Source organism: Poecilia latipinna, unplaced genomic scaffold, assembly GCF_001443285.1.
Source record: "Poecilia latipinna isolate Pla-1442-1.1 unplaced genomic scaffold, P_latipinna-1.0 Scaffold424, whole genome shotgun sequence".
In the NCBI taxonomy this organism is placed as follows: Eukaryota; Metazoa; Chordata; class Actinopteri; order Cyprinodontiformes; family Poeciliidae; genus Poecilia; species Poecilia latipinna.
In genome coordinates, this window is record NW_015113040.1 from 253,190 (window position 1) to 276,704 (window position 23,515).

General features: G+C 38.5%; 1 protein-coding gene across 18 annotated transcripts in view; it reads left to right on the forward strand.

Annotated features, from left to right (window-relative positions):
• The window catches only part of hspg2 (heparan sulfate proteoglycan 2), a 119,125-nt gene that overhangs the window by 61,976 nt on the left and 33,634 nt on the right, over positions 1–23,515 (forward strand). For 11 of the 18 annotated variants that reach the window (XM_015037938.1, XM_015037946.1, XM_015037940.1 and 8 more), the window contains 26 exons: positions 1,158–1,328; positions 2,020–2,199; positions 2,281–2,399; positions 2,507–2,618; positions 3,755–3,868; positions 4,054–4,181; positions 4,705–4,791; positions 12,184–12,251; positions 12,687–12,751; positions 12,827–12,967; positions 13,161–13,352; positions 13,696–13,734; positions 14,105–14,209; positions 15,656–15,907; positions 16,030–16,080; positions 16,619–16,702; positions 18,157–18,249; positions 18,341–18,433; positions 18,647–18,877; positions 19,370–19,483; positions 19,560–19,687; positions 20,778–20,864; positions 21,009–21,067; positions 21,190–21,351; positions 22,293–22,403; positions 22,577–22,677. In XM_015037938.1, coding sequence (XP_014893424.1) covers positions 1,158–1,328; positions 2,020–2,199; positions 2,281–2,399; positions 2,507–2,618; positions 3,755–3,868; positions 4,054–4,181; positions 4,705–4,791; positions 12,184–12,251; positions 12,687–12,751; positions 12,827–12,967; positions 13,161–13,352; positions 13,696–13,734; positions 14,105–14,209; positions 15,656–15,907; positions 16,030–16,080; positions 16,619–16,702; positions 18,157–18,249; positions 18,341–18,433; positions 18,647–18,877; positions 19,370–19,483; positions 19,560–19,687; positions 20,778–20,864; positions 21,009–21,067; positions 21,190–21,351; positions 22,293–22,403; positions 22,577–22,677 — 3,087 coding nt within the window. The remainder of the gene's footprint in view (positions 1–1,157; positions 1,329–2,019; positions 2,200–2,280; positions 2,400–2,506; positions 2,619–3,754; positions 3,869–4,053; positions 4,182–4,704; positions 4,792–12,183; positions 12,252–12,686; positions 12,752–12,826; positions 12,968–13,160; positions 13,353–13,695; positions 13,735–14,104; positions 14,210–15,655; positions 15,908–16,029; positions 16,081–16,618; positions 16,703–18,156; positions 18,250–18,340; positions 18,434–18,646; positions 18,878–19,369; positions 19,484–19,559; positions 19,688–20,777; positions 20,865–21,008; positions 21,068–21,189; positions 21,352–22,292; positions 22,404–22,576; positions 22,678–23,515) is intronic. The other 7 variants (XM_015037956.1, XM_015037957.1, XM_015037944.1 and 4 more) reach the window with 6 other exon arrangements.

The following is a 23,515-nucleotide window of genomic DNA, read 5'->3' on the forward strand; positions in this document are numbered from 1 at the left end:
CAAAAAATAGAAATATCCTTTATTGTTCCACAATGGAAAAAAAAAATCTGTTCAACAGCAGCAAGTTGACAGGCACTTTGCTGCTGATACAAGCTAGTTACTGGTCCACAGTACCAGTCACCAAGTAGTTGACTAGTCACCTGGAAATGTAGCTCAAGCTGCATTGTAAGGATCTGACAGTCTTTTTCTGCTGTGGTCTGCATGTCGCTTTATCCCGCAAAGTTGTAGAGCCGCTGCTGAGTCAGCGAAGCATCCTGCTGCGCATTGGGTTAGAGGAGCAGCAGGTGGGTGCGGTAAATTTAACTGTAATCAAAGGGGATCCATTCACAAGAAGTTTTTGATGTTCCAACATGCACAATTGTGGTCAACGTAATAATTTGACTCCGATATGTGCAGCTATTCTAGATGAGCATATTGATCATAAGTCCCAGCTGGTGTTGAAGAAAAAAAAAGAAAGTCAAACTTTTAGTAATTTTTTGATCCACAATGACAGAAGATCATCGCTCTGCTCTGCTGCTGCAGAAGAAGTTTGGGATAATGTTCTTTTTTTATTCATTTAATTCTTCACTATAAACGTCTGGCTAAACAGTCTTTTGTCAATGTTTGATCTGAGTCTTGTTAATAAAGCCCATGAATTAATGTGAAGCATTTTCTCTCATGTATTTACGATGTCACAATGACTAGTCGACTTTTATCATGTTGACATCGACTTTAAGAAAATAATCATTTACTGACTTTTATGTTTGTTATGAGTCACTGCAATTGTTTTTGCCAATTTACTGACTTTTGTACATTCCTCTCATAATACATGTCTTAAATTTATTTCGCAATGGTCTTAAAAAGTCTTTGGAAGTCTTAAATTACAGTTGGTGAAGGTTGCAGAAACTCTGGTATGTATAATATTCACCCTGTGAGAATTAGAGAAAATCTACAATAAATTCAGTCCTATACACCCATGTTTTGGCTTTTAATAAATCTAGTTTGTATTTTATAATCATACCATCCTGGGAAAATGTGTTTTAAAAAATTCCATAAATCCCCAAATGAATCTTAAGATTCATCCCTGAAAGCTATAATGTGTGAATAAACATTTGACTGGAGCTGGAGTTGATTTCTGATACGAGTGTGTGAATATCTGTGCTGTTTCTGTTCCTCAGGTGCGAGGAGGAGTGAATGGGCAGCTCTTCACCCTCTTAAACAGCGCCAACACCAAAACAATCTCTGACGGGATCCTCCAGAGGGGCTCCGCTGTCGTCTACCGCCCCAATTCAAATGACCCCAGTGATGTCTTCTTCTGGGTGTTACCTGAGAGCTTTAGAGGAGATAAGGTAAGAGAAATAAGCTTCTACGGAGAAGTCGAGCTCAGGTAGAAGATAGACTAAATAAATCTTGGTAACAGCTAGTAGGATTGGGCATTTATCGTATTATTTATCATTTGTCTTATCATAAGAATTTTGATTTATTGTTATCACAATAAATTCCAAATAATGATGTTTGAAAACCCACAACACTGTCCGTATTATTGGGATTGATAGTTTTTACTTTTTCTCTGTTTGTTCAATGATAGCATCAGTAAATTATGCTTTCGTTGCTTTCAACTTCTGTTTTCCTTGAATTTGAAAATAGAGTTGCTGTGTGCAGTTTAGTGATACAAATCATACTTCCATCATATAACTGGTGACCCAAAGAAGCACGTTGTAAATGGGAATGTTTTTCAAAAGCATCATTTGTGTTTGTGACATGGTTTGTGCCATCACTTTTAACGTTATCACAAAAGTATCGTAAAATATTGTGATGAAGTTTAAGTCCATCACTCACCGCTAACTGTTTGTCAGTGTTTGTATTTTTGTCTGTCTCCTGCTCAGCCTTTACCTAGTACGTAAAAAGGTTGAACATCTTTGAAAAGTGAATTTGCTGTCAAATCGTTGCGGGTGTCTTGTGACCATCCATGCTAGACCACAGGGTGAAATGCCTTTCGCCTTTTAGGTTAGTTAAGTGTCCTCTCTGTTCTGCCACCAGCTGACGGCTTATGGCGGGGAGCTCAGCTACACCGTGACCTTTGAACCTTATCAGCGCGCACTGGTGGTTGACAGACAGCCGGATGTGGTTCTCCAGGGCAACGACATCTTCCTGGAGCACTACTCTCAGACGAAGCCCCTCCCACGAGTACCACAAGCTATGACCGTGACGTTCAGAGAGGTGTGTATTTTTGGTAACTAATGTGAACTTTTAGTTAAAACAAAATTCTAACACTAAATTTTCTCGTCCTGTTGCTATCAGTCTTCATGGCGTCGCGCTGATGGGCAGCCATGTACTCGGGAGCACCTGCTAATGGCGCTCGCTGATGTTTCTCTGCTCATGATCCGAGCCACCTATGTCGACAGCATGGCAGAGACCAGGTAAAAATAGAAGACTCATTCACATATTCACAAATAACCCAAAGAAAACTGATCTCTTTGATAGAAAGTACATCTTTGTGTTCATATATTTCTCTAATGTTGTGCAGCATCTCAGATATCAAGATGGACATCGCTGTTCCTCATGTTACTGGTAGTGAACGAGCCCTGGAGGTAGAGGAATGTGCCTGCCCAGTAGGATACACAGGAGCTTCATGCCAGGTAGATGTTCAGACAGCTAACAGAGTTCAGAGGACATAAAAGAATGACATTGATTACAGCAAATATTACATTTTAACTATATTTTTGTCTTATCTGCAACACTTCCTTTTTTTATCCACTCTCAAAAAGAAGCTGGGCTTGATTCAGACTCTCATTTCAGTAAATCAACAGATGTAAGAATAAGCACTACAGGCACAGCATCATTAAATGTCACGACTTATTCTGGTGTACTGGGACTTACAGTTGAGTCTGTTTGTCAAAGTGTCAATGAGTTAAGACTTTGGAGTTCACCATACTAAAATCGTCAATAGATGAGCTAACTGTGGTTACACCCTTAATGTCTGAGACTAAACTTGACTCTGTATGTCTGGGTCCATTTTGAGCCACAGAAACAAATGATGATTCCTCTGGGAGTGAGCTAATGTTAACAACAGCTTCTGCCTGATGTCAGTCAGATTACGGGATGCTCTGGTGGACTCTATGTAGGTTGTGGGCCAGACCAATTCACATGAGGGAACAACTTATATTAGAAAATATCTTAGTTTGCAGTGTTATTACAAAAAACTGTTCCCATGTGTATTCCTAAAATAATGTAGATTCTAACCTCAACTTTGAGATTTCCATCAGGTAAGGTAAAGCAGAGCATCTTTTTCTTCTCTGTCAGCCTTCCTGTTACGTTCTGAAAGTCTTGCTCTCTCCCATACACTTGTCAGCAACTGTTTTCTTTGTGTGTCTCTTTAAATAATCATATTTTAGAATTGGAAGATGGTATTAGTCCTCTATCTCTGGATCTTAGCCCAAATATTATTATATTTATATAATTACTATTATATAAATAATAATTACAATAATATAATAATTATTATAATAATAATAATTGTTATATTATTACTTTCCAATCAGCACTGTAACTGATTCATATAAGTATATTCCCCTTAGACTATTGCAACTTCTCTATACAGGTTTAAAAAGAAAGAGGGGAAGAATTGCAGATGTGCCCTTGCTTGTTTCAAATAAACCTGCGTTTTCCATTAGCTCTTGATGATAATTACAGTGTCTCCTGGCTACAGTGGCACAAAGACATATAACTGTGTTATCACACGTCTGAGGTGGTTTTTCCATGCTTTTCGTCACAGGAGTGTGATGTGGGTTATGCACGGACTACCTCTGGTCTTTACCTTAGCACATGTGAGAGGTGCGACTGCAACGGCTACGCCAGCAGCTGTGACCCAGAGACCGGCAGGTGTCTGGTAGGTTCTGTGCCTCTCTTCCTCCCTCCGAACTCTCCGCCGGTGCCAAACACGCTTTGATCCCTCCGGTGGAATGTGCTAATGATTTCTTGGTTGATCCTAACATGTGAAAACACGAGTACTGTGCTGTGAATTGTTCCAACTCACCTCCTGTTGGTTTGTGTGTGTGTGTGTGTTCCTTTCAGCAATGTCTTCACAACACTGATGGAGAGAGATGTGAAAAATGTCTGTCTGGATTCTACGGAGACCCTACAAGGGGTGGTCCGGAGCCCTGCAAGCGCTGTCCCTGCTATGGAACCACTTCCAATGCTCAGTGAGTTTACATCTTGACTTGGGTTTGTATGTTTAAGTAGTTGCAAACTTCAATGTATTATCCATCCGTCCGTCCGTCCGTCCGTCCGTCACCTTACATGGTAGTGGAGTCACCAGGGGTGCTGGTGCCTATCTCCAGAGGTCAACGGGTGAGAGGCGGGGTACACCCTGGACAGGTCGCTCAGGGCAACACAGAGACAAAAAGGACAAACAATCATCCAGACCTAAGGAGAATTTAGAGAGACCAATTCTAAAATATATTTTTTTCTAAAATGGCCTCGTAGCTCTATATATCTTCCTTTGACCATTTTCTCAATGCTTTGTACAGTTTTATACAATTTTGTACTGGTGTGTCATGTAAAATGGCCATACTTGAGCTTAAGTTTGTGATTATAACATGAAAGACTGTGAAAAAAATATTATTACTTTCCAAGTCCCTTTTTTAGAACAAAGAAGTAGAACAGAGTAAAGTTTGTGCAGTAAAAGAGAACCCTACAGTAATGTTTTATTCTCTTTTCTTGAAGATTCTCCCCAGTGTGCCACCTGGGCTCTGATGGTCAACCAGTTTGTGATACTTGTCCTCCTGGATTGACAGGCTTGCGCTGTGAAAGGTACATCACACTCTACTTTTCTTTCCATCTCTTCTTCCTTGTTTGTTTTCCTTTCAGTCTTCTGTTTGGGGGTTTGCTGGCTGGTTGGCAGCAAGGTGAACTTGGTCTGACATTAGCATTCGTCTGCTTCATTCACATGCAGAAAAAGCGATATGGGCATGTCCATATCTGTTATTTTTTGTGGAAGCTGTCACTGGTCAGAGGGATGCTGACTTGTGCAACCCAGAACTTACTGTACTTCCAAAATTTTTAACTTTTCCACTTTAGCTGTGTTTATTCTTCTTGCTTTATGATGTATTTGTATATCCACAGAGCTTATTTTTCAATAGAATTATGTGCCTTATTATTATAAATTTTTGGTGTTTTTAATAATAGAATTATTCAATCTTTATTTTTTGTTGCAAATATATTTGTCTCTGAATCTGGCAATATACAGACAAACCAATCAGTGGGTTTGTGACCAGACAGATCTCCTGAAACCAATTTTAATCAATTCTGATTTAGCTTTAGATACTGTTATTGTCAAGATCTAAAATATATTTTGTGGCCTTCCTGGCATTTACTATTTTTAGTATTTGAAAAACAAAGTTAAAATCAAACTAGATCTTTTGTGTTTCTCAAACAGTCAGGTACAAAACAATCAACACTGAAAACTGACATTGGACAAACCGGTCAGCTGAAGTTTAGATTAGCCTGAATTAAAAGCTAACTCTGTAGAAAATACAATTTTCTTTTAAACAGGACATTACACTTTTTATTCTTCCTCAGAAATGACTTTTAAATGCTTTCCTAGAATATCAAAATTAGCAAACTGAATATCAGTGGTTAGCAGAGTTAACCTGACCAAGGGTAAACGTCTGTCTCCATGTGTATTTCCTAAAGAATGTAAAGAATGTACCTTAACTATGAAATTTACAAAGGGTTGCTTAGTCTTCTTGTTATTTGCTAAAGTCCGCTACAGAAAAAATCTCCTCTTCAGTAGGTGGTAATCGTAAATGGACTGAACCTATATACCTATATAGAGCTCAAAGCACTTTACACTAGAGCCACATTCACCTATTCGCACTCATATTTATACATTGATTCACAGATTGGTGATGGAACATCGCACGGATGGGTACAAATTCATATTCTGTGACATACGGCTCTCTTTAGTACCCCAAAAAAGTTGTATTCTCGCCAAGTTTGTTGTAGGATCCTGAATGAACACGGAAAACACTGCCTCTTTAGGGAACCGTTTGAAAAAAGGTTCCTACTTCGTTTGTTTTTCTTTTCACTTAATTTCAAATGTTTGACTGGTAACGGGCTTACTTTGAGTCTTTCTTCCTCCATAAGAATGTCCATACCTGATAGTGCTTGGGTATTTTTGTGTCTTGTGATTGACAAAAAACGATTGGATTTTTAGGTTTCCAACTGGTCTTTTAAGACTAGCATTGCACAACTCATGTCAACAACCAATTTCTCAGTGCATTGCTTGCTAAAAATCTTACTTTTGCTTCATTCTGTCCTTTTACCTTCAATAGCCTTTATCAGAGGATTATTTCTGCTTCGGCTTTGCGCTTTGCTGGTAGAAAAGTGTTGAGGTGAAAATTCTGTCCGCGCACAGACCCCATGTCCTGTGTCCTGTGGATCATAAATGTAAATGTGGCATTTATGAGGACTCCTGTCTGGCTGTCAAATCTTTGCCACAGCAAGGGCAAAGATGACCAGGTGACATTGGGAATAAGTAATTTATTTTTCACTTGACGTCTCTGCCTGCAACACGCCTGATTTTGCTGTTTTGATGTTAAGAGAAGACAAGCCGGCTGCTGACAGTTGTGGGGATCCTCTCCTGGAAGAGCACATTGGCAGCCTCCTACCTGTGGGATGTGGAGCAGAGCCAGTCTTCAATTTCAGCTGGGATAAAGAGATGGAGCCCTATGGCAGTGGGAATGATGACGAAGATGATATTTATAATCCAGAAAAAGGCGCCACTGCTGTCCCTACTCGGACATTAATGTGGACTTCATCTCTCCTTGACAGATCAAAATTAACTGAAGGCGTTAAGGTCCCAGTCAATTCGAACAGGTCATCTCCCAGACTGCCACCCCGTTTCACTCCCAGCCCAGAAATCAGGCACTCCAGCTTTCAACACCTGCTCCGACTTCACCTCAATGCCTTCAACAAGCGCTTGACCATGCTAGAAGGCAACACACTAGATATGAAGGAAAGTATTCGTAGTATGGAGAACCAGCAGAGTCGCCTCAACACCCATCTGATGAAGCTTATTGCCGTCCATTCACTCCAAGATAAGGACAAGAAGATATCCGAACTGGAGAGAAGCTACACAGACATGGATAGTCGACTTAAAAGACTGGAGGGACGGCTGGAGATTTTAATCGACGGCTTCACGGCACTCGCTCAACAGATGAACAAGATGAAACGCGCAAGACATGCATCCCATCGGCTCCAAGAAAAGAGATTTCTGCCTTCACTCAGTACAGTCATTGCTGTTCCACTGTATTCAACTCCTCAGTCTGTGATCAGAGCTGAACCCACTGAATCGCCACTCACTGTGAGAGCTACAGTGCCCAAAAGCATACCCACTCCAAGTGTTGTTTTAACCAAACAAAGCCATCTCGTAACCCCTCAGAGAAACATAAAGCTGAAATCACGAGTGATCACTACTACCAAGTCCCTAGCGTTAACAAAATCAGCCAAAAGTCATGCCCCACCCAAGCAAACAAACAAATTTAAGACCACCCTTGGTAAGGAGAGCAAGACTGTTCCAAAGTCTACATTGGAAACTCCAGTAAAGCCTCAAACCAAAAGGCCAAAGGGTAGCAGGTCATCTGTGACCGCTAAACATATTTCACAGCCAAGGCAAACAAAGTCCAGGAAAACTAAACAAGAGGCAGCCGTCACTAAATTTCAACTTGAACCCCCAGCTCACAAATCAAAGCCTTCAACGACCTCTCAGCTGCATAAACAGTCTGGCCAAGCCAAGAAAAAGGATTCTTTGCCGCTAATCAAAAACAGTGGACAAGACAAGGCTGTAAGATCAGATGCACCTGTCCAGAAGACGTCTAAAGGCAATTCAAAGAAACTCTCAGAGCCACACAAGGGAAACTCTAAGCAAAATTACAAAAGGACTAAAGAGTCTCCCAAAAAAGTCTCCACAAACACACAACAGACAAAACCTTCTGCTGTCAGGAAGACCCAAAACTCAGCAAAAAGGACGAGTAACTCGAACAGCAAATCGCCTTCCCTTAAAACGTCTGACACAACAGTACATAATAAAGTCAGATCTTCCATTGTCCACAAAACAAGCAAGAAAAGAGAACCTAAGGAGAAAGCTAACTCAAAATCTGGAGTTGTGGATCTGCTGAAGCTCTTAAATGGAGATTACCAGTCTTCAAAACGAAGGAAGGATCAAGAGGGTTCTCTTCATATTGTTTTAGGAAAACTGGCTATTCCTATCAAAATCATCCCAGATGACTAAGCAGCAGTATGTTGTGTTGAACTGTTTTCTATTTTTATCCAAAACTGAAATCCCAGACCTCATATTCATGTCCTCACTCCGTGAATAGTTGTTAATGAAGGGGTTTTATTTTTACCGTGTTTATAGAGGGACACATGCTAAAGGTTTTATGTATCTTTAAGGGTGTACTCTAGCAAAATATTGCCATAACTGTTGCACAAAAATATGCTATGAAGAAATGGCTAAATATTCTGTTACTGCTTGTGCCTGACTTTTGTTTTAAGGTAGACTACCTCAGGTCTGGCACTATTGTTTTCTTTCATCGTCTCCATCTTCTGTCGTTCAGATTCCATGCGATGTTGTGTCAGTGTTATTTATTGCACAATGAGTCTTTGAGTAAATACTTTGATGATCCAGACCAGGGGATTTAAAATTCAGGCCTTGAGGTATGGAGTCGTGCAACTTTTAGAAGTGTCGCTGGTCGAACATACCTTAAACAAATTACTAATTACTTTTTCAGCATGCAGTCAAGTTCTCCAGAGTCCTGCTAATGACCTCATTATTTGATGCATGTTTATTGAACCACAGACATTTCTAAAGATTGCAGGATCCTGGCCCTTGAGGCCTGGATTTGAAGATCCCTGATTTGGACTATGCGGTAGAAAAAGTAGATTTTAACTTGTTGAATAAGGGGTAAAAGTGAAGCGAGAACATTTTTCTGAAATATTATAAACAACATGTTGGAGCTTTTATTAATTTACCTTAATTTGTTTCTTTTTTCGATTTAGGCAGTTAGAACCAAAATCTTGCAGACATTACAGGTGTGTTTTTGTCACATAGTCAAAAGTTTTAGTCACTACTAAAGTGGTGGATAGTTAAATGGTCAGAGTGAAATATTTTAATAAACCTTGGTTGAGTTATTTGAAGTTTTTTTTTTTTTTATCTAGAAATACAGCTAGAAATTTTTAATATCGGGAAATAGCTCAATGTTTCTTGTCAGTCATATGGATCCATTACACACAGAGGAAAACATTTTATGCCGTTATTATAACTTTGAAGATTATGACTTGCAGGTAATGAAACCCCAAAATTTAGTGTTTCAGAAAATTTTAATATTAAATAGTAATAAAAAAAAGGATGTCTTAGACAGAAATATCAGGCTTCTGAAATGGTTGTTTTTCAATGCACATAATAATTGGCTGGGTCTCTTTTTGCATGAATAAATGTATCAATAATCCACAGATTCTCTTTGGGATTCAGACAACTTTGCTGATTAACACTGTGGTCATTGAACCAGCTTTTGGTACTTTTGTCAGTGTGGAAAGGTCCCAAAATCATCACTGACTTTAGAAACTTTACACTGGACTTAGATCAACAAGGATTCTGTGCTGATTTCATTTTCTAGAAGGATTTGAAGTCTTTTCCATATGCAAAAGAGATTCAGTCAAAAACTATGTGCTTAGAAAAACAATATTTTCAGAAACCTGGGATTTCTGTTAAAAATTACATTTTCAAAAATTTATGTACTGTAATATGAAATTTTATGACACCCTAAATTTTGGGATTTCATTACCTGTAATCCCTAATGATCAAAATTTCAAGAAGTAAAGGCCTGAAACATTTCAGTGTATGTTTTATGAGTTTTAATTTCTAAGATGAGTGACAAGAAATATTGAACATTTCCATATTCAAATTTTTGGAGCTGTAACTGTACACCCATGTTTCCTCCAGGATGAATTCTTCTCACTTTAGCGATTTCCCCTCAATTCCTTTAACATAATCAAATGTTGACATTACTGGCATAAAATTTGATGTTTTAACATTTATTGAAAATATTGTGTTGACTCAATATATTCACATTATAATCCATTAGATTTTCTTATATAACCATTGTCAATGTAAAATGTATCACCCAGATGGAGTCATGCAAATGAAATGAAATTAAATTGTTGGGTTAAAAGTTTATCTGACTGTACTGGATGTATTATAGAATCCCCAACCTTCTTGTTTGTATTAAATGATTAGCACACAAATCATGCGGTTGGTTGGCATAAAACATGCAGTGATGTTCTCTTGGTGGAGTCTGGTCTCATCCAACCACACCCTTCACACTGCGTTTTGGTGTCTTGCCATAACCGTTGGTTATGGCAAGACACCAAGTCCATGTGTTTCTATGTTGTCATAGAAACACATGGAGGTTGTTTGACTGAAAACTTTGTAAGAAAATACATTTAAATAGTTGTGTTTTATTTTTATTTTAGTGAAATACTTCCTTGTTATGTTATATGCTTACATTATAATTATGACATATTCACAATACAAATGTAAATGCACAATCCAATCCCGCTTCATAAAAACCCACAGTGTAATAATGTACTGTTGTTTCAGTGTTATTGTTGTACAAGGCATCATCTGTGCTGAGTGACCTTCACTGACTCTTCTGACTGAGTGTTGGGCTTTCTGTTAGCCGTTACCTGATGCTAGCATTGGCATGCCAGCTTCCCAAGTTGTCCTAGAAACACTTATGAAACTGAAAACTTAAGAACATGCATTTAAATTGTTTGTTTTATTTTTATTTGAGTGAAATAGAACTTCACTAGGAATGTACTTATTTTATGACAGGGTTTAGTTATGATGTATCATTTTCATACTGGCAGATTACTTTTAAATATGTACTGTTGTTCTGAATGATATATATATATACTGACATGAGGTGGGGTTGTTGGTGGTGAGGAGAGACGCTGAGACCCAGGTTATAGTGATGATGAAGATATTTAATGATGAAGATGCTCAAACAGTCCAACACAGGCAGCACGGCAGAGAGACAGGCACACAGCCAAATACCGGTAGCAACTGGTAAACAGGACTTAAACGAGAGCTAACGCTTTCCAGGACTTAACAGTTCTACTGGAGGTGAACACTAGACGTGAGACAAACTTAGACAAGGACCCGACGAGGAACACAGACAACAGGTAGGTTTAAATACACAAGGGGTAATTAAGGAAACGAGACACACCTGGGGATCAATCGGGGAGGACAGGACAGAGACTCACAGGGAAACAGGAAAACATAGAAAAACTCAAAATAAACACAGATCATGACATATACATTTGTTTATAAATGTACAAAACACCACAAAGTGCCAAATGAGCTATGCTTTAAAGGCAGTTAGTTTTAAAAAAGCAAGTTTATCACATGGAAGCCCTCTTTGTGACTGACCTGTGGACCTGCCAGAGTACAGGTGAGGTAAGCAAGACTGCAGCGCCGAAAGTAGCAGATTCGGGTTTGCTTTGCTTTGGTTGCAGCGCAGATTTTTGTCTGGGTTCTTGCTACATTTCTTTCCTACCTCACTGTATCATTTTATTTTTAAATGCATTCTCAATATTTTCACATAGCTAGTAAGCATACTAGCTATGCTTACTTCCACTTTGTTTTGTCCTGGTGTCAGTCCTTTGCCCATAAAACCTGTAGTTTTATGATAATGGTGATACTTTTCTGTTTATGAATCTTGTCATTTGTGATTCTGTGAAAGGAAAACTTTTTCTGTTCCAGTTGTGCATTCATATGAGAGATGGAATCAACATATGAGACATGTTGAACAGTTTAGCTGCACCCATGCTTCATCCATCTCTAGGGCTGCTAGCAGTGTCAAATCATCTTTTGTTTTATTTTGTCTTGAAAGCCTGTTGGATTGTGGTGAAAAGACTGTCTGTCATTTATTATGGGGTTATTACTTTAAGGCTAGTGTAAATTGTAGATCTGTACAAATTAACAGTAGTTTGAAGGGGTTCTCCCAACAAACTCTGCACTCCAGGACCTTGCAAGGGGTCATGAACCTACATTTTTTCCAGATTTTGGGCTAATGCTGTTTAACTTCAAACCTGGATCTATTTTATTGGAAATATTTTGTTTAACAGACAACTTTTCTTTAGATGTGCCCCAGGATATATTGGCAACCCGCTGCGGGGACAGGAATGTGTGCCTGACAATGATGTCAATGGTAAGCCATTGTTTTATTCCCAATGTTCCATTTTTATGGCGCTTCTTTTTTTTTATTTTTATTTTTTATTAAACTCGATTGATTGATTGAAAGATAATCACAGCAAATTGAAATTTTGAAGACGGAAAACCTCTGAGACTTGTTGGAGAACATTAAATAAGACCAAGAAGTCCAACAGACAGGATATTAAAAAACTTGTGGAGAAACAGATTAAAATTGCCTAGTCAAAGTCCAAGCCTAAACCCAATTTTTTCTACTCTGCAGACTACAAAACGGCAAAATGTAAATTCATAGCACACTTTTTAGATTTTTATTTCTCTTTCACTGCTTTTACTGTCCAATATAAAAACACTGGAATTTGTGGTTTTAAGGTCACTAAATGGTATTTCACATTAACAAAGTTGTCGCATACAATAACCATGTTATTTGTTACAGGCAACTGTTATTACTGTGACCAAGCTGGCAGAGAAAGCTGCTCTGGTGGTGTTTGCCTGTGCAAGGTGATGGAAACATGCAGAGTATTTGTTTGGACAAACCTTCTTTTGTCTGACCTTGGCTGATTGTTATTGTTGCAGACGAATGTTGAAGGTCCATCTTGCTCCACCTGTAAAGCTGGAACCTTCCATCTCAGCCAGGAAAACAAAGATGGCTGCTTGTCCTGTTTCTGTATGGGTGTCACTCAGCAGTGCTTCAGCTCTACATACTACAGAGATGTGGTAAGTTCTTTAACTTGTTTTACACATCATTCTGAAACAATGCAGGTAAGAATCATCCAGTTTTTCTCAGACTCTGCATGCCTTAATTTTAAAGTTCATGACAGTATGTTCGAGAAATATTAGTTTGCCCGAAGAAAGCTTCTTCTTATTAGCAAATTCCCATCTGAACTAAAAAGACTTCTTGTGTCTGCAGGTCTCTTCTGTCTTTACTCCGAGAAACTTTCAGGGATTCGCTCTGGTAAACCGCCAGAGAACCAGTCGTGTTTCTACTGGTTTCACTGTGGAGATTTCCACCGAAGGCACTCAGCTGTCGTACAGCAACTTTAACTACCTGGGACAAGGCCCGCACTTCTGGCAGCTTCCAGATGTGTACCAAGGAGATAAGGTCAGTAGCCAACAAGAGAAGTTAGATCAGTGAATCAGCTAAAGTGAGATGTGCAGACAGCAGCAGTGCTGGTACCTGGGATTGTGCGAAGCATCAGAAACTTGTAGACCATTTCCTTCCCTGCAGCCTTTTTATGTTGCTCCCTTTCCTTGCCTTATGTCTCTGCAAGTCTTGAAAATCAAACAGCTTTTTCAATATGTGTGCAGTTTCTTTACCTCCAATTCTGCATCGATCTTGCTGTTAAATCTTCTTATGACAAAATGTGGATAAATGGTAACTGCAATAATCATTTATATAACTTTGCTCTCCAATTTTTGTGTGCATTTCCCTCCATTTTCTGTAGAAAGATTCTTACTTTTCTCGTATCAAACGAGCAGATCAGGTATAGTGACCACAATGAATGACGGATTTTTGATCATCAAATCATCTAAAAAGATTAAAAGCCCCTATTATTAACTTTTATTTGCTATCTAATGCATGCCTGTAACTGTGGCTGGTGGGTCTGGCATGGTCATGGTTAGTAAATAAAGGCACACAGTGAGTGAGCATGAGGCTAGTGAACCTGCATATTCCATGAATCGCTTTCTGCATCGCATCACATGAGCCATGTAAATAGATTGATCATTAATGGTCCATTTCAGAGATTCATAAAGTTTAACTTTACCTCAGTAACACTGTCACAACACTAGCAAATACCATGAGCTCAGTGAAACAGACAGTGATCAAAGGGCTTCCTTCATCCACATCAATAGAGTGACTCGTATTCGCCAGAGGAACAGCTCAGGAAGGATGCTTCTGTTTGGAGCCTAATGGCCGCTGAACGTAAGGCCAAACAAAGACCCAAAAGAGACAGCCAGGTATTTGGTATGAGCTGCACTGTAGTGTACACCATCTAACACATCTAACCAGAATATAGCACCCTCTGTACTTATTGACCCCCTCCCCGTAAAAAATAAATAAATCTTTCAATATTTGAATCAATTATTGCAAAGTAATAATCCAACAAAGGTCCTACTCTGAAAAATCCAGCCTTTAATTTAAGTACATGTATTCAGAGGGGAAACACTCCAGTTCAATTTTACCAATAAGATAACTTACTGTATCTTATAGTGCATGTTTTTGCATTAAATAAAATAATGTTAGGGTTAACTGCAAGATATAAAGTTTTTGAAATAAGCTTCAAAGTATGAATTGCCTACTTTTGAATAGAAAAAATATATGTTTTGTAATTACTATGTAATTAAAAAAATAAATAACTTGCTAATACTGTAGTTTTGCTGTGATGGCTTACTTTTATATTGGTGGTAAACCCAGCTTACTTATTAGCATCAATTGAATGTGATAATATACTGGTGAATCTGTCTGTCTATGAGACACAAACTGCTTTTAAACTCATTTTTCTAGCAGAGGTGACCGTGTTTCTGTTTAAAATGGCATAGCATTTCAAAAATCCACAAACTTTTCTGGAAGATCGCCATACTTTGGCATACTTCAGTCCTCATTCTTGTTTGTCACAGTTCCAGAGGTTTTAAATTTTTGATTTTTTTGTTTTGATATAGACTTGGGTATGTTTATGGGTGTAACCATTGTCTTGGTGTCACCTCCTGACTTATGAAGATCAACACAGACCTGTTGCATGTCCTCATGTTTTCCCCACTTTATAAATTAGATAACAATAAGGGTCCCCTTGTTTCACTTTGCACAATATTTACATTTCAGAGAAATGAGAGGTCATGAGCTAAAATGTAGAGTTCATGGACTCGGTTCAACCTAGAAAAGTAAAATATATATATTTTTTATGTTTTTTTGTTTTTATATTTTTACTTTATGATTTCTTTTTTGGATTGCCAGTAGCTGTGGCTTGTCTTACAAAGGAGCGTCTCTCCCTCCATCTGAAAATACACAAATTAATGGTTGGATTTTTCCAAAATTTTCCTTGTGAGTATATGATTTTGTGATGAAAGACTAATTATTTAGTATTTTTATGCATCTTTAAAACATACATCTGTGAGTATGTAGGGTGCTGTATTTGGCACAGACTGTAGACAGTTTTTAAGTGTTAGTGCATGTGTTTGATATGTGATGAGTTGAAGATGTTTTGTGATGTTTGCTCTTGGTGTGACCCTGAATAGATGAGACTAAATTTTAAGATACCCAAACATCACTGTCTCCTATGACAGCATGCTCACTCAATCAGTGTGTCACACAGATGAGGAAGAACTAAAACTCTAATCTCCACCTTTTTCCTGCTAACTGTCCCACCATTACCTCTCCACTCTGTTTCTGGTGCCCTGCTTCCTCAGAATGATGTCAAAAAGCTGGATGATGAGGTCTGGGCACTTCTGTCTAACTCCTCCAACGGACAAGCCGGTTTCCCTCCATTTCCCCCCCCTCCTAAATCCTCTTCATTTCCCTCCTCCCGGGTCCCGAATCCTTCTTCTCCTCAATGGTCTTTGCATAACCTGAGCCCCCCCTCTCCCGCATCCGGTGTCTCTTCCTCTGTTAGACCAACCCGGCCCCAGTCTTACTCACCAGGCCACGCCCCTCGTCTGCAGGTACACTCTGTCGTAGTCGGCCAGAGATGTGATGTCAGGGTTTTAAACTTTTGAGTTAGTCGTTGCTGTTGGTGACTCTTTGGCTTTTCTTTTTGGGGTCTGGGTCTGCTGTGGGTGACCAGAGCAAGAACACTTTCAGCAAGTCTGCTGGTGCTTCTGGAGGCAGCAGTAAGGTAGACAATACCGAGAAAGCATGAAATAATTTGCCCCTTTTTTCTCCCCATTAAAAAAAAAAAAAAAAAAAGTAATACAGTAGATTTTAAATGAAGTCTACTTCACAAACTTACCAGACCAGATTTACTTTGAGTTAACATAATATCACAGAGGAACTCATTATCAATGGCCAGACAATTTTCTTAAGTCTGAACAGACAGACTTTTAATTTTTTGTTTTATGTTCTAAAAAGAGCCAAATCTCACATATGCATGGAAAGCAATTTGATATAATATGACTAAAAAGCTCGTTTTTAAATCTCTTTTTTACAGTTTTCAAATTGGGCTTGATTTTTAGAAATCTGTAAAAACACAAACCAAACAGTAGTTTCTGACTTAAAATAATTTAGGACTTTAACTTTGTCATGTTTGTCAGACTTTCTCTGTGCCCTGGTTGCCTGCTTTTTTCTGTTTGTCTGCGTGCTTACAAGTTGCACTCCCTGCTTCTCTGTCTGTGGCTTATTCTCTAAAGCCTTTTTCTCCATCTCTGGCCTCTCAGTACGCTCTGGTCTACAAAGGTTTCAGCTCGCAGCAAGACGATGTGCTGTACTGGCAGCTCCCTGAGCAGTTCACAGGGGAAAAGGTAACTGGAAAGACTTCTGGGCAGGATTCAACAAAACATTTCGCAGACTTTTTCCTACTCCATTGAACCGTTCCCATTCTCCTGCCATGATTGTTTGTTTTTGATTTCCTGCACATCTGCCTTGCAAGAAGAGAAATTATTTACAGTCTTAAAAAATCTAATATAGTTTCTAATAGATCTGACTGTGAAAATAAGAACTTAAGTTAACAGAATCCAGGAGAGTAATAGAACACATTCGTGGACAAGAAAGACACAAAAGTAAATATTATTTAAACATATCCAATTGAACAATGGGGATATTGGTAACTGGAAAGACTATGCTGATTATAACAGCGTTCCTGTCCAATTGATGAAACTATTTTTCTGGTCTCCATATGCTTTGGGGAAACAATAAAGAAAGGAAAAATATTCTATATCTAGGCATCGTTACTCATTCAGTTATCCATTTTATAACTATTAGAAATTTCCAAATTAAATCGAACTGCCCATTGTGCTTGTTTATGCTGGTTTTATGCATGATATGCACATAGCTACCATATGATTGTCTTTTTCTCTTCATCTACAATTCATTTCTCCTTGCACTCATGTTACACATGTAAAGGATGTAGATGATGTATCACCTGTGGTGGAACAAGTGGTTACAGGGTCAGTCCAGGGTTTTCATAAGACAGATTTGTTAGGAAAACAGGTGACAATTTCCAGTTTTCCATCCATCCATCCATCCATCCATACATCCATACATCCATCCATACATACATACATACATCCATACATACATACATACATACATACATACATACATACATACATACATACATACATACATACGACTCACTTCCTTTAAGTCAATGTCCGTATTTAAATGCTGACTACTGAAAAAATGTCTTTTTTAATTTTATGATGAACTTGTCTACTTATACCAAGAGCCTAAGGGATGGTAGTTTTAACTTTGATATTATAAAAACGTTCAATATATACACATGAAACTATGATTAAATAAGATATTTTTATTTATTTATTCATTTTNCTTATTACTTATGTTATTTTAACAATATATAGAGAGATTTTTTTCTTTTCTTGTAACATTTCTCTTTTTCTTTTGATCAACTTATTTTATTATCGTTTTTTTTACAGCACTTTGGTGCAGTTTTAAACCAGTTTTTAAAGTGCTATATAAATACATTTGACCTTGACACTGACATTGACATTTTATAAAATGTTACCATTTCCTTAATAAAAAAAATATTAATGCCATAGTAAGAGTGACTTGTTTATGTTTTATCCTGTGGTTTACATTAATATGCTGTTTTGTGTTGAATCACACTGAATGTTTTAGAAGAGATTTTCCTCTTACACAGGCCTTCAAGTGTCACTATGTACATATAGCTGTAGCTCAAACAGCCATGCTGCATCGTTTAAACAAACTAACTCATAAATTGGTGTCAACACTTCAGGTGGGTTCTTATGGTGGCAAACTGAAATACACCATAACCTATGTGACCGGTTCCAGAGGGACAGAACTCGAAGATGCTGACGTTCAGATCATTGTGAGTATGCCCTGCAGCTGGTGTACTGGTTTCCAGTCACACCTCCCAATATCTGCTGGTTTTACTCACCCGCCCTTGTTGTCCGCCGTAGGGTAATGACATCACACTGGTAGCCCGTCAGGCATGGCGGAGAAACCAGCCGGGCAGCAGAGAGAGAAGACAGTTTGAGATCATCTTTAGGGAGGTGAGTGCATCCATACCTCACCCAAACTACAGTAAAAACATTATTAAATATAGTCAACTACAACATATTGTAGAATTATTACATGTGTTCTTAGACATGGGTCTGCTAAACCTAAATTGGAGAACTGACATGTTTTGTGAGCACATTTCAATCATCAAAGATCTCCCGAATGTGTTGGCATGAAGCTGATTGAGCTTTTTGTCTGTTTCACAGGAACACTGGCGTAGACCTGATGGCATGCCTGCCACCAGAGAGCACCTGATGATGGTTCTGGCTGATCTGGATGATATCCTGATCCGAGCTTCCTACTCCACTGAAATGCGCTCGTCCAGCATCTCTGACGTCAGTATGGAGGTGGCTGTGCCCAACTACAGTGGGTTGGCACAGGCCTTTGAGGTGGAGCAGTGTCGCTGCCCGCCTGGCTACCAAGGACTCTCCTGCCAGGTATATGTAGATATATTTTGTATAAAAAAGAAAGTATAATGAAACCTCTTCACCATTTTGCCTAAATAAAATGGATACAGTAGAATACTGTACTGCAGAAACACAAGATCTTAGCAAGTATTTTTATCTAGTCTGTAGTGCAAATATCTTAACGTTAAAGTAACTTTCCAGCAACATAGAAGCTTGTTTTAAGTTAGAAATACTTTAATATTGGTGAAAAAGTACTAGTTCCACTGGCAGATTGTTTCACTTGTAACATGAAAAAAGTCTTGTTGTAAGTTTAAAAATCTGCCAGTAGAACTAGTTCTTTTTTATTAATATTAAGCGATTATTGACTTAAAATAAGTTCCAATATATTGTTGTAACATAATGTGTAAGTTAGTTTTGTCTTACTTCAAATGTACTAAGATATCTCTATTAGAAAGTTGAGATTTTGTGTTTTGCAGTTTATTCTCTTTAGTTTTCAAAACAACAACTCCGTTCCTCTTCCAGGATTGTGCACCTGGCTACACCCGTACTGGAGGAGGTTTGTACTTGGGTCACTGTGAGCTCTGTGATTGCAATGGCCACTCTGATTCCTGCCACCCGGAAACTGGCACCTGCACAGTATGGAGCACAAGTTTATCATGTGACTAATATCAGTTTCTAGATTTCCCCGCTAACACAGTCGGCTTCTTTGCAGAACTGCCTGCACAACACACAGGGAGATTTCTGTGAGCAGTGTGCCCCTGGCTTCTTTGGCGACCCGACTGCTGGCACCCCGGAAGACTGCCAGAGATGTGGCTGCCCTCACACTGACCCAGACAACCAGTAAGTGCTTGAACACATACCAAGAGCTGTTATTTCAGCTCCATTTATAGCAGTAGACTGATCTGTGTCCAGCTCCTCTGTTTACAGAAAATCAGGTTCAGCTTCTAGGCTTTTGATTCAACACCAGCAGATTTATCAAAGCAACTTGCATGTAACTGACTTCACACTTGCTGTTAGGATTAGATTGTATGCTGGGATTTCCCAAGTCGAGTTTCTGTAAAGCTTTGATGTTTATATTCTGATTGGATAAGAGGCCTTGTTTTATGTCTTAGAGGGAAAATGCTGTTAAACTGAATAAAACGAAGATCAAAGGGTTCAAGTTCACATTTCAAATTGCCGACATCTTATGTTTCCAATTAGTTAGCATTAACTACAGAGGAAGTAGACCTTAACTCTAAGATCTCCAAAGGGCTGCCGACATTTTCACTTTCTGCACAAATCAACTGGTTTTTGGTATTAAAGTCCTCTAGAATATGAATATACAGTTGGAGTGGATCTACATTTCAACTTTCACCTGCAACTTAAGCTAAATAGGACTCCCACTGTTGAGTTTCAGCGTGCCATCCCAAGATTTTTTTTTTTTTTTGTTGCTTTGAACAGTTTTACTGTACATTTTTCTGGTTCCACAGAAGACAAAAACAATGTTGTAACAACAAATCGCCCCAAAAATGATCAGAGTAAAAAGAACACAATGACAATTACAAAAAGCAAAACAAACTCAACAAGACAATATAGTATACTGTATGCAACATAATATCCACTACGTGAGGCACTATCCCAAAGTACAATGTTTAAGCATTTTCAGTAAGCCTATATGTGACCCCATATTTAACCCCAATATAAGGAGTGGCTCTTTTCATCCTTTGGATTTTTTTCTGGCAATACCAAGAAATCCAAACACACTAACTGACCAGAAAAAGATCTTATTTTGAGTTTTGTGCGCTGCTCAGGGCTGAACAAAACGAAAATCATCTGACAGTGATCACTAACTGATTTTGTCTGTTTGTGCGTCTTTATATTGCATATATATTTTGGCTAGACACATTATTTTTTACTTGATTTTAACCTTTGTGTGTAACTTGTGTGACAGATTCTCTCCTACATGCGAGAGCCTTGGTAATGGAGACTACCTGTGCACTTCCTGCCAGCCTGGTTATACTGGCCAGCACTGTGAACGGTGAGGTGGTTGTTCTTTCTGTCATGGAGAAAATTCAACTAACTGTTTTAATATTTTTAATGTAGTTTCAAAGAAAGCAGGGGGTTTTGTACCAAAATAATCCCTGATATAAGTAAAAACTGTTTCTTTTTTCATCCTTAATAGTTGTGCTGAAGGATATGTTGGCAACCCACAGGACAGAAATAAGTGTCGTCCAAATGACGGTAATGCAAAATGCTGATCTTCACTTGAAAAAACCCCATGTGATCTTGGTGAAATTAGAAAAACAGTGGATATTAAAGGATCTTTTTTTTTTAATGTGCACTGTTACTGTTGAATTTTACAGCAGCCCACCTGGAGGTGAAAGTGTATCCAGAGCGGTTTGTAGCCACACCGGGCAGCTCTGTCACGCTGCGCTGTCAGGTCTCTGGATCTCCTCCACACTACTTCTTCTGGTCCAGACAGGACGGACGGCCCATCTCCAGCAGTGCTGACAGACGCAGACAAGGTGTGGGAATGCAGCTTTGAAACAGACTCCATATCGACTTTCACTTTAGATTGTCATAAGGCGGGGGTGCTGAAATAATGGTGTATGACTGCAGTTCAACAGTCGTCGAAATTTGGCTCTCCAGCAAAAGGAGCTGATGTAGATGGACCCTTTCATAATGTTTTAGGCTTTTTTAAAGATAAATGTGTATATTTTTTAATGGAAAGCATTAGGTACAGCGTATAATATTCTCCTTTTATTAGCCATGCTTTTCATTAAACTTGACAATTTATTTTGTTGTTGCTGGGAAAGGCCTGCAAACGTTTCACAGATGAACAAATTTGACCCAAGAAGTTAGGAAGATGTTATTTATTTATTTTATTGAAGGCAAAAGTCTGACAACTATTTTTGGACCTACAATAATTTGTTCACTTGTACTTTATTTGAAAAATATATATTTTTTTGCAATTTTAATGGAGTTTAATGGAGTGCAATTTTGGGAATTGGTGCAAAATGTTTGGATACCACTGAACTGGAAAGAAATTGTTAAAATATGATAAATTTGGAGAAAATTACATGGTTTTACAGTATGATTGTGTTTACAACATTTCTAATTTGTTATTTTTAAAACAGCTGTAGTGAAATGGGTTGTTCTTGATGGATGCCAAAACTGTACAAGCTTTGCTTTAACCAGCTTATCAACAGTGTGCAGCAACAGGTGCAGGAGGGGCAGAACTGCACTACTCTATGAATTCATGGAGCCAGTGCAAACTCTCATCCCTCCAGCTCTTTAAATGACTTTTTAGTTTAGGCACAGCTAAACAGAAAATGTTACCAGTTTGAAACCTTTGTATACCTTTATACCAGGTTAAGCCCATTCCTAGTTTGGCACATTTTGTTAGCTGTAAAACAAAAAACGTCAATGCGATGAAAACTTTAGCTTTACTTATTTCTGTGCACAGGAGCAGAGCTGTACTTCTCCAGCGTCCAGCCGAGTGACGCTGGCATCTACATCTGCACCTGCCAAGACCAGCGTGGCTCCAACAGGAGCCATGCTGAGATTATTGTCGCAGGTGCCACTTTAATTTGAACAATTTTAACAATTTGCAGTTAATTTAATTAATTAACCTTCACAGCAATCACACGTCATGCATACAATGTACTTTTAACACAGAACTTTTGGACTGAGTATTCTTTTATTTATTTTTTATTTATTTGTAACCATGTTGTGTACTCATTCCTTCAGGTGGCCCAACTAAACCCATAGAGGTTACAGTGGAGGAGCCTAAATTTCAGACCGTGAGGATGGGCTCCACTGTCAACTTCATTTGTACTGCAAGGAGCAAGGTAACTCTGCTGTCTGCATATTAATGTTTGTGAGTTTCTCCAACTTTTAATGCAGTGATTGTCAAGCTGCCTTGCATTTCATGTCAGGAACTTATTAGTAAGATTTGCACAGTTGCGACATCTTAAATGCAGAAAAGTCGTGTCAAAACCAGTTGATCATTTCAGAACTCCATTGGTCAATTTTATAGAATTTAAAATGATTGACTTTGCAACTTTATATGAACCACTAATGGGTTCCATTTTGGTTAAAATGGCATCCTCCGCAGACATAATCAGATTCTGTGATGGCACCGAGAGGCAGATATAGGATTGTAATTCAAACATTATATGCAAACTGTAGTGCTGACTTGTCAAATGGGAATCTACAATGAAGTCTTGGCGGCTCTGTGAGTGCACCTTTAATCAGTGATTTAAACAAAGGCTTTAGGAGGTAGTGAATCTGCAACGTTTACACACAGCCTACTCATCGTATAAGTCACAGTTTTTCATTTTATATGACATAAAGCCTTAGCTGTGAGAGAGTCGCCTGTCGTCAAAATGATAAATGACGTATAAACATCCTGGACGATGAACACAGAAAGGTTTTTGATAAGTTCAGACTTGCCAGTGTTGAAGTTTTAAGGTTATTCTTCAAAAGGTGAAGCCATTTATTACAGTGATATATTTCAGGCATTACCTTTATATGTGTTGATTTTAATGATCACGGCTTACAGCTAATCAAAATTTACAGTTTTAATTACACAGAGAATTTTAATATTTATTAACACCAATGAATATATTCTTATTAAGTACAATGCAATGATACACACAACCATGGGGAAGGCAACTACCTTAAAAG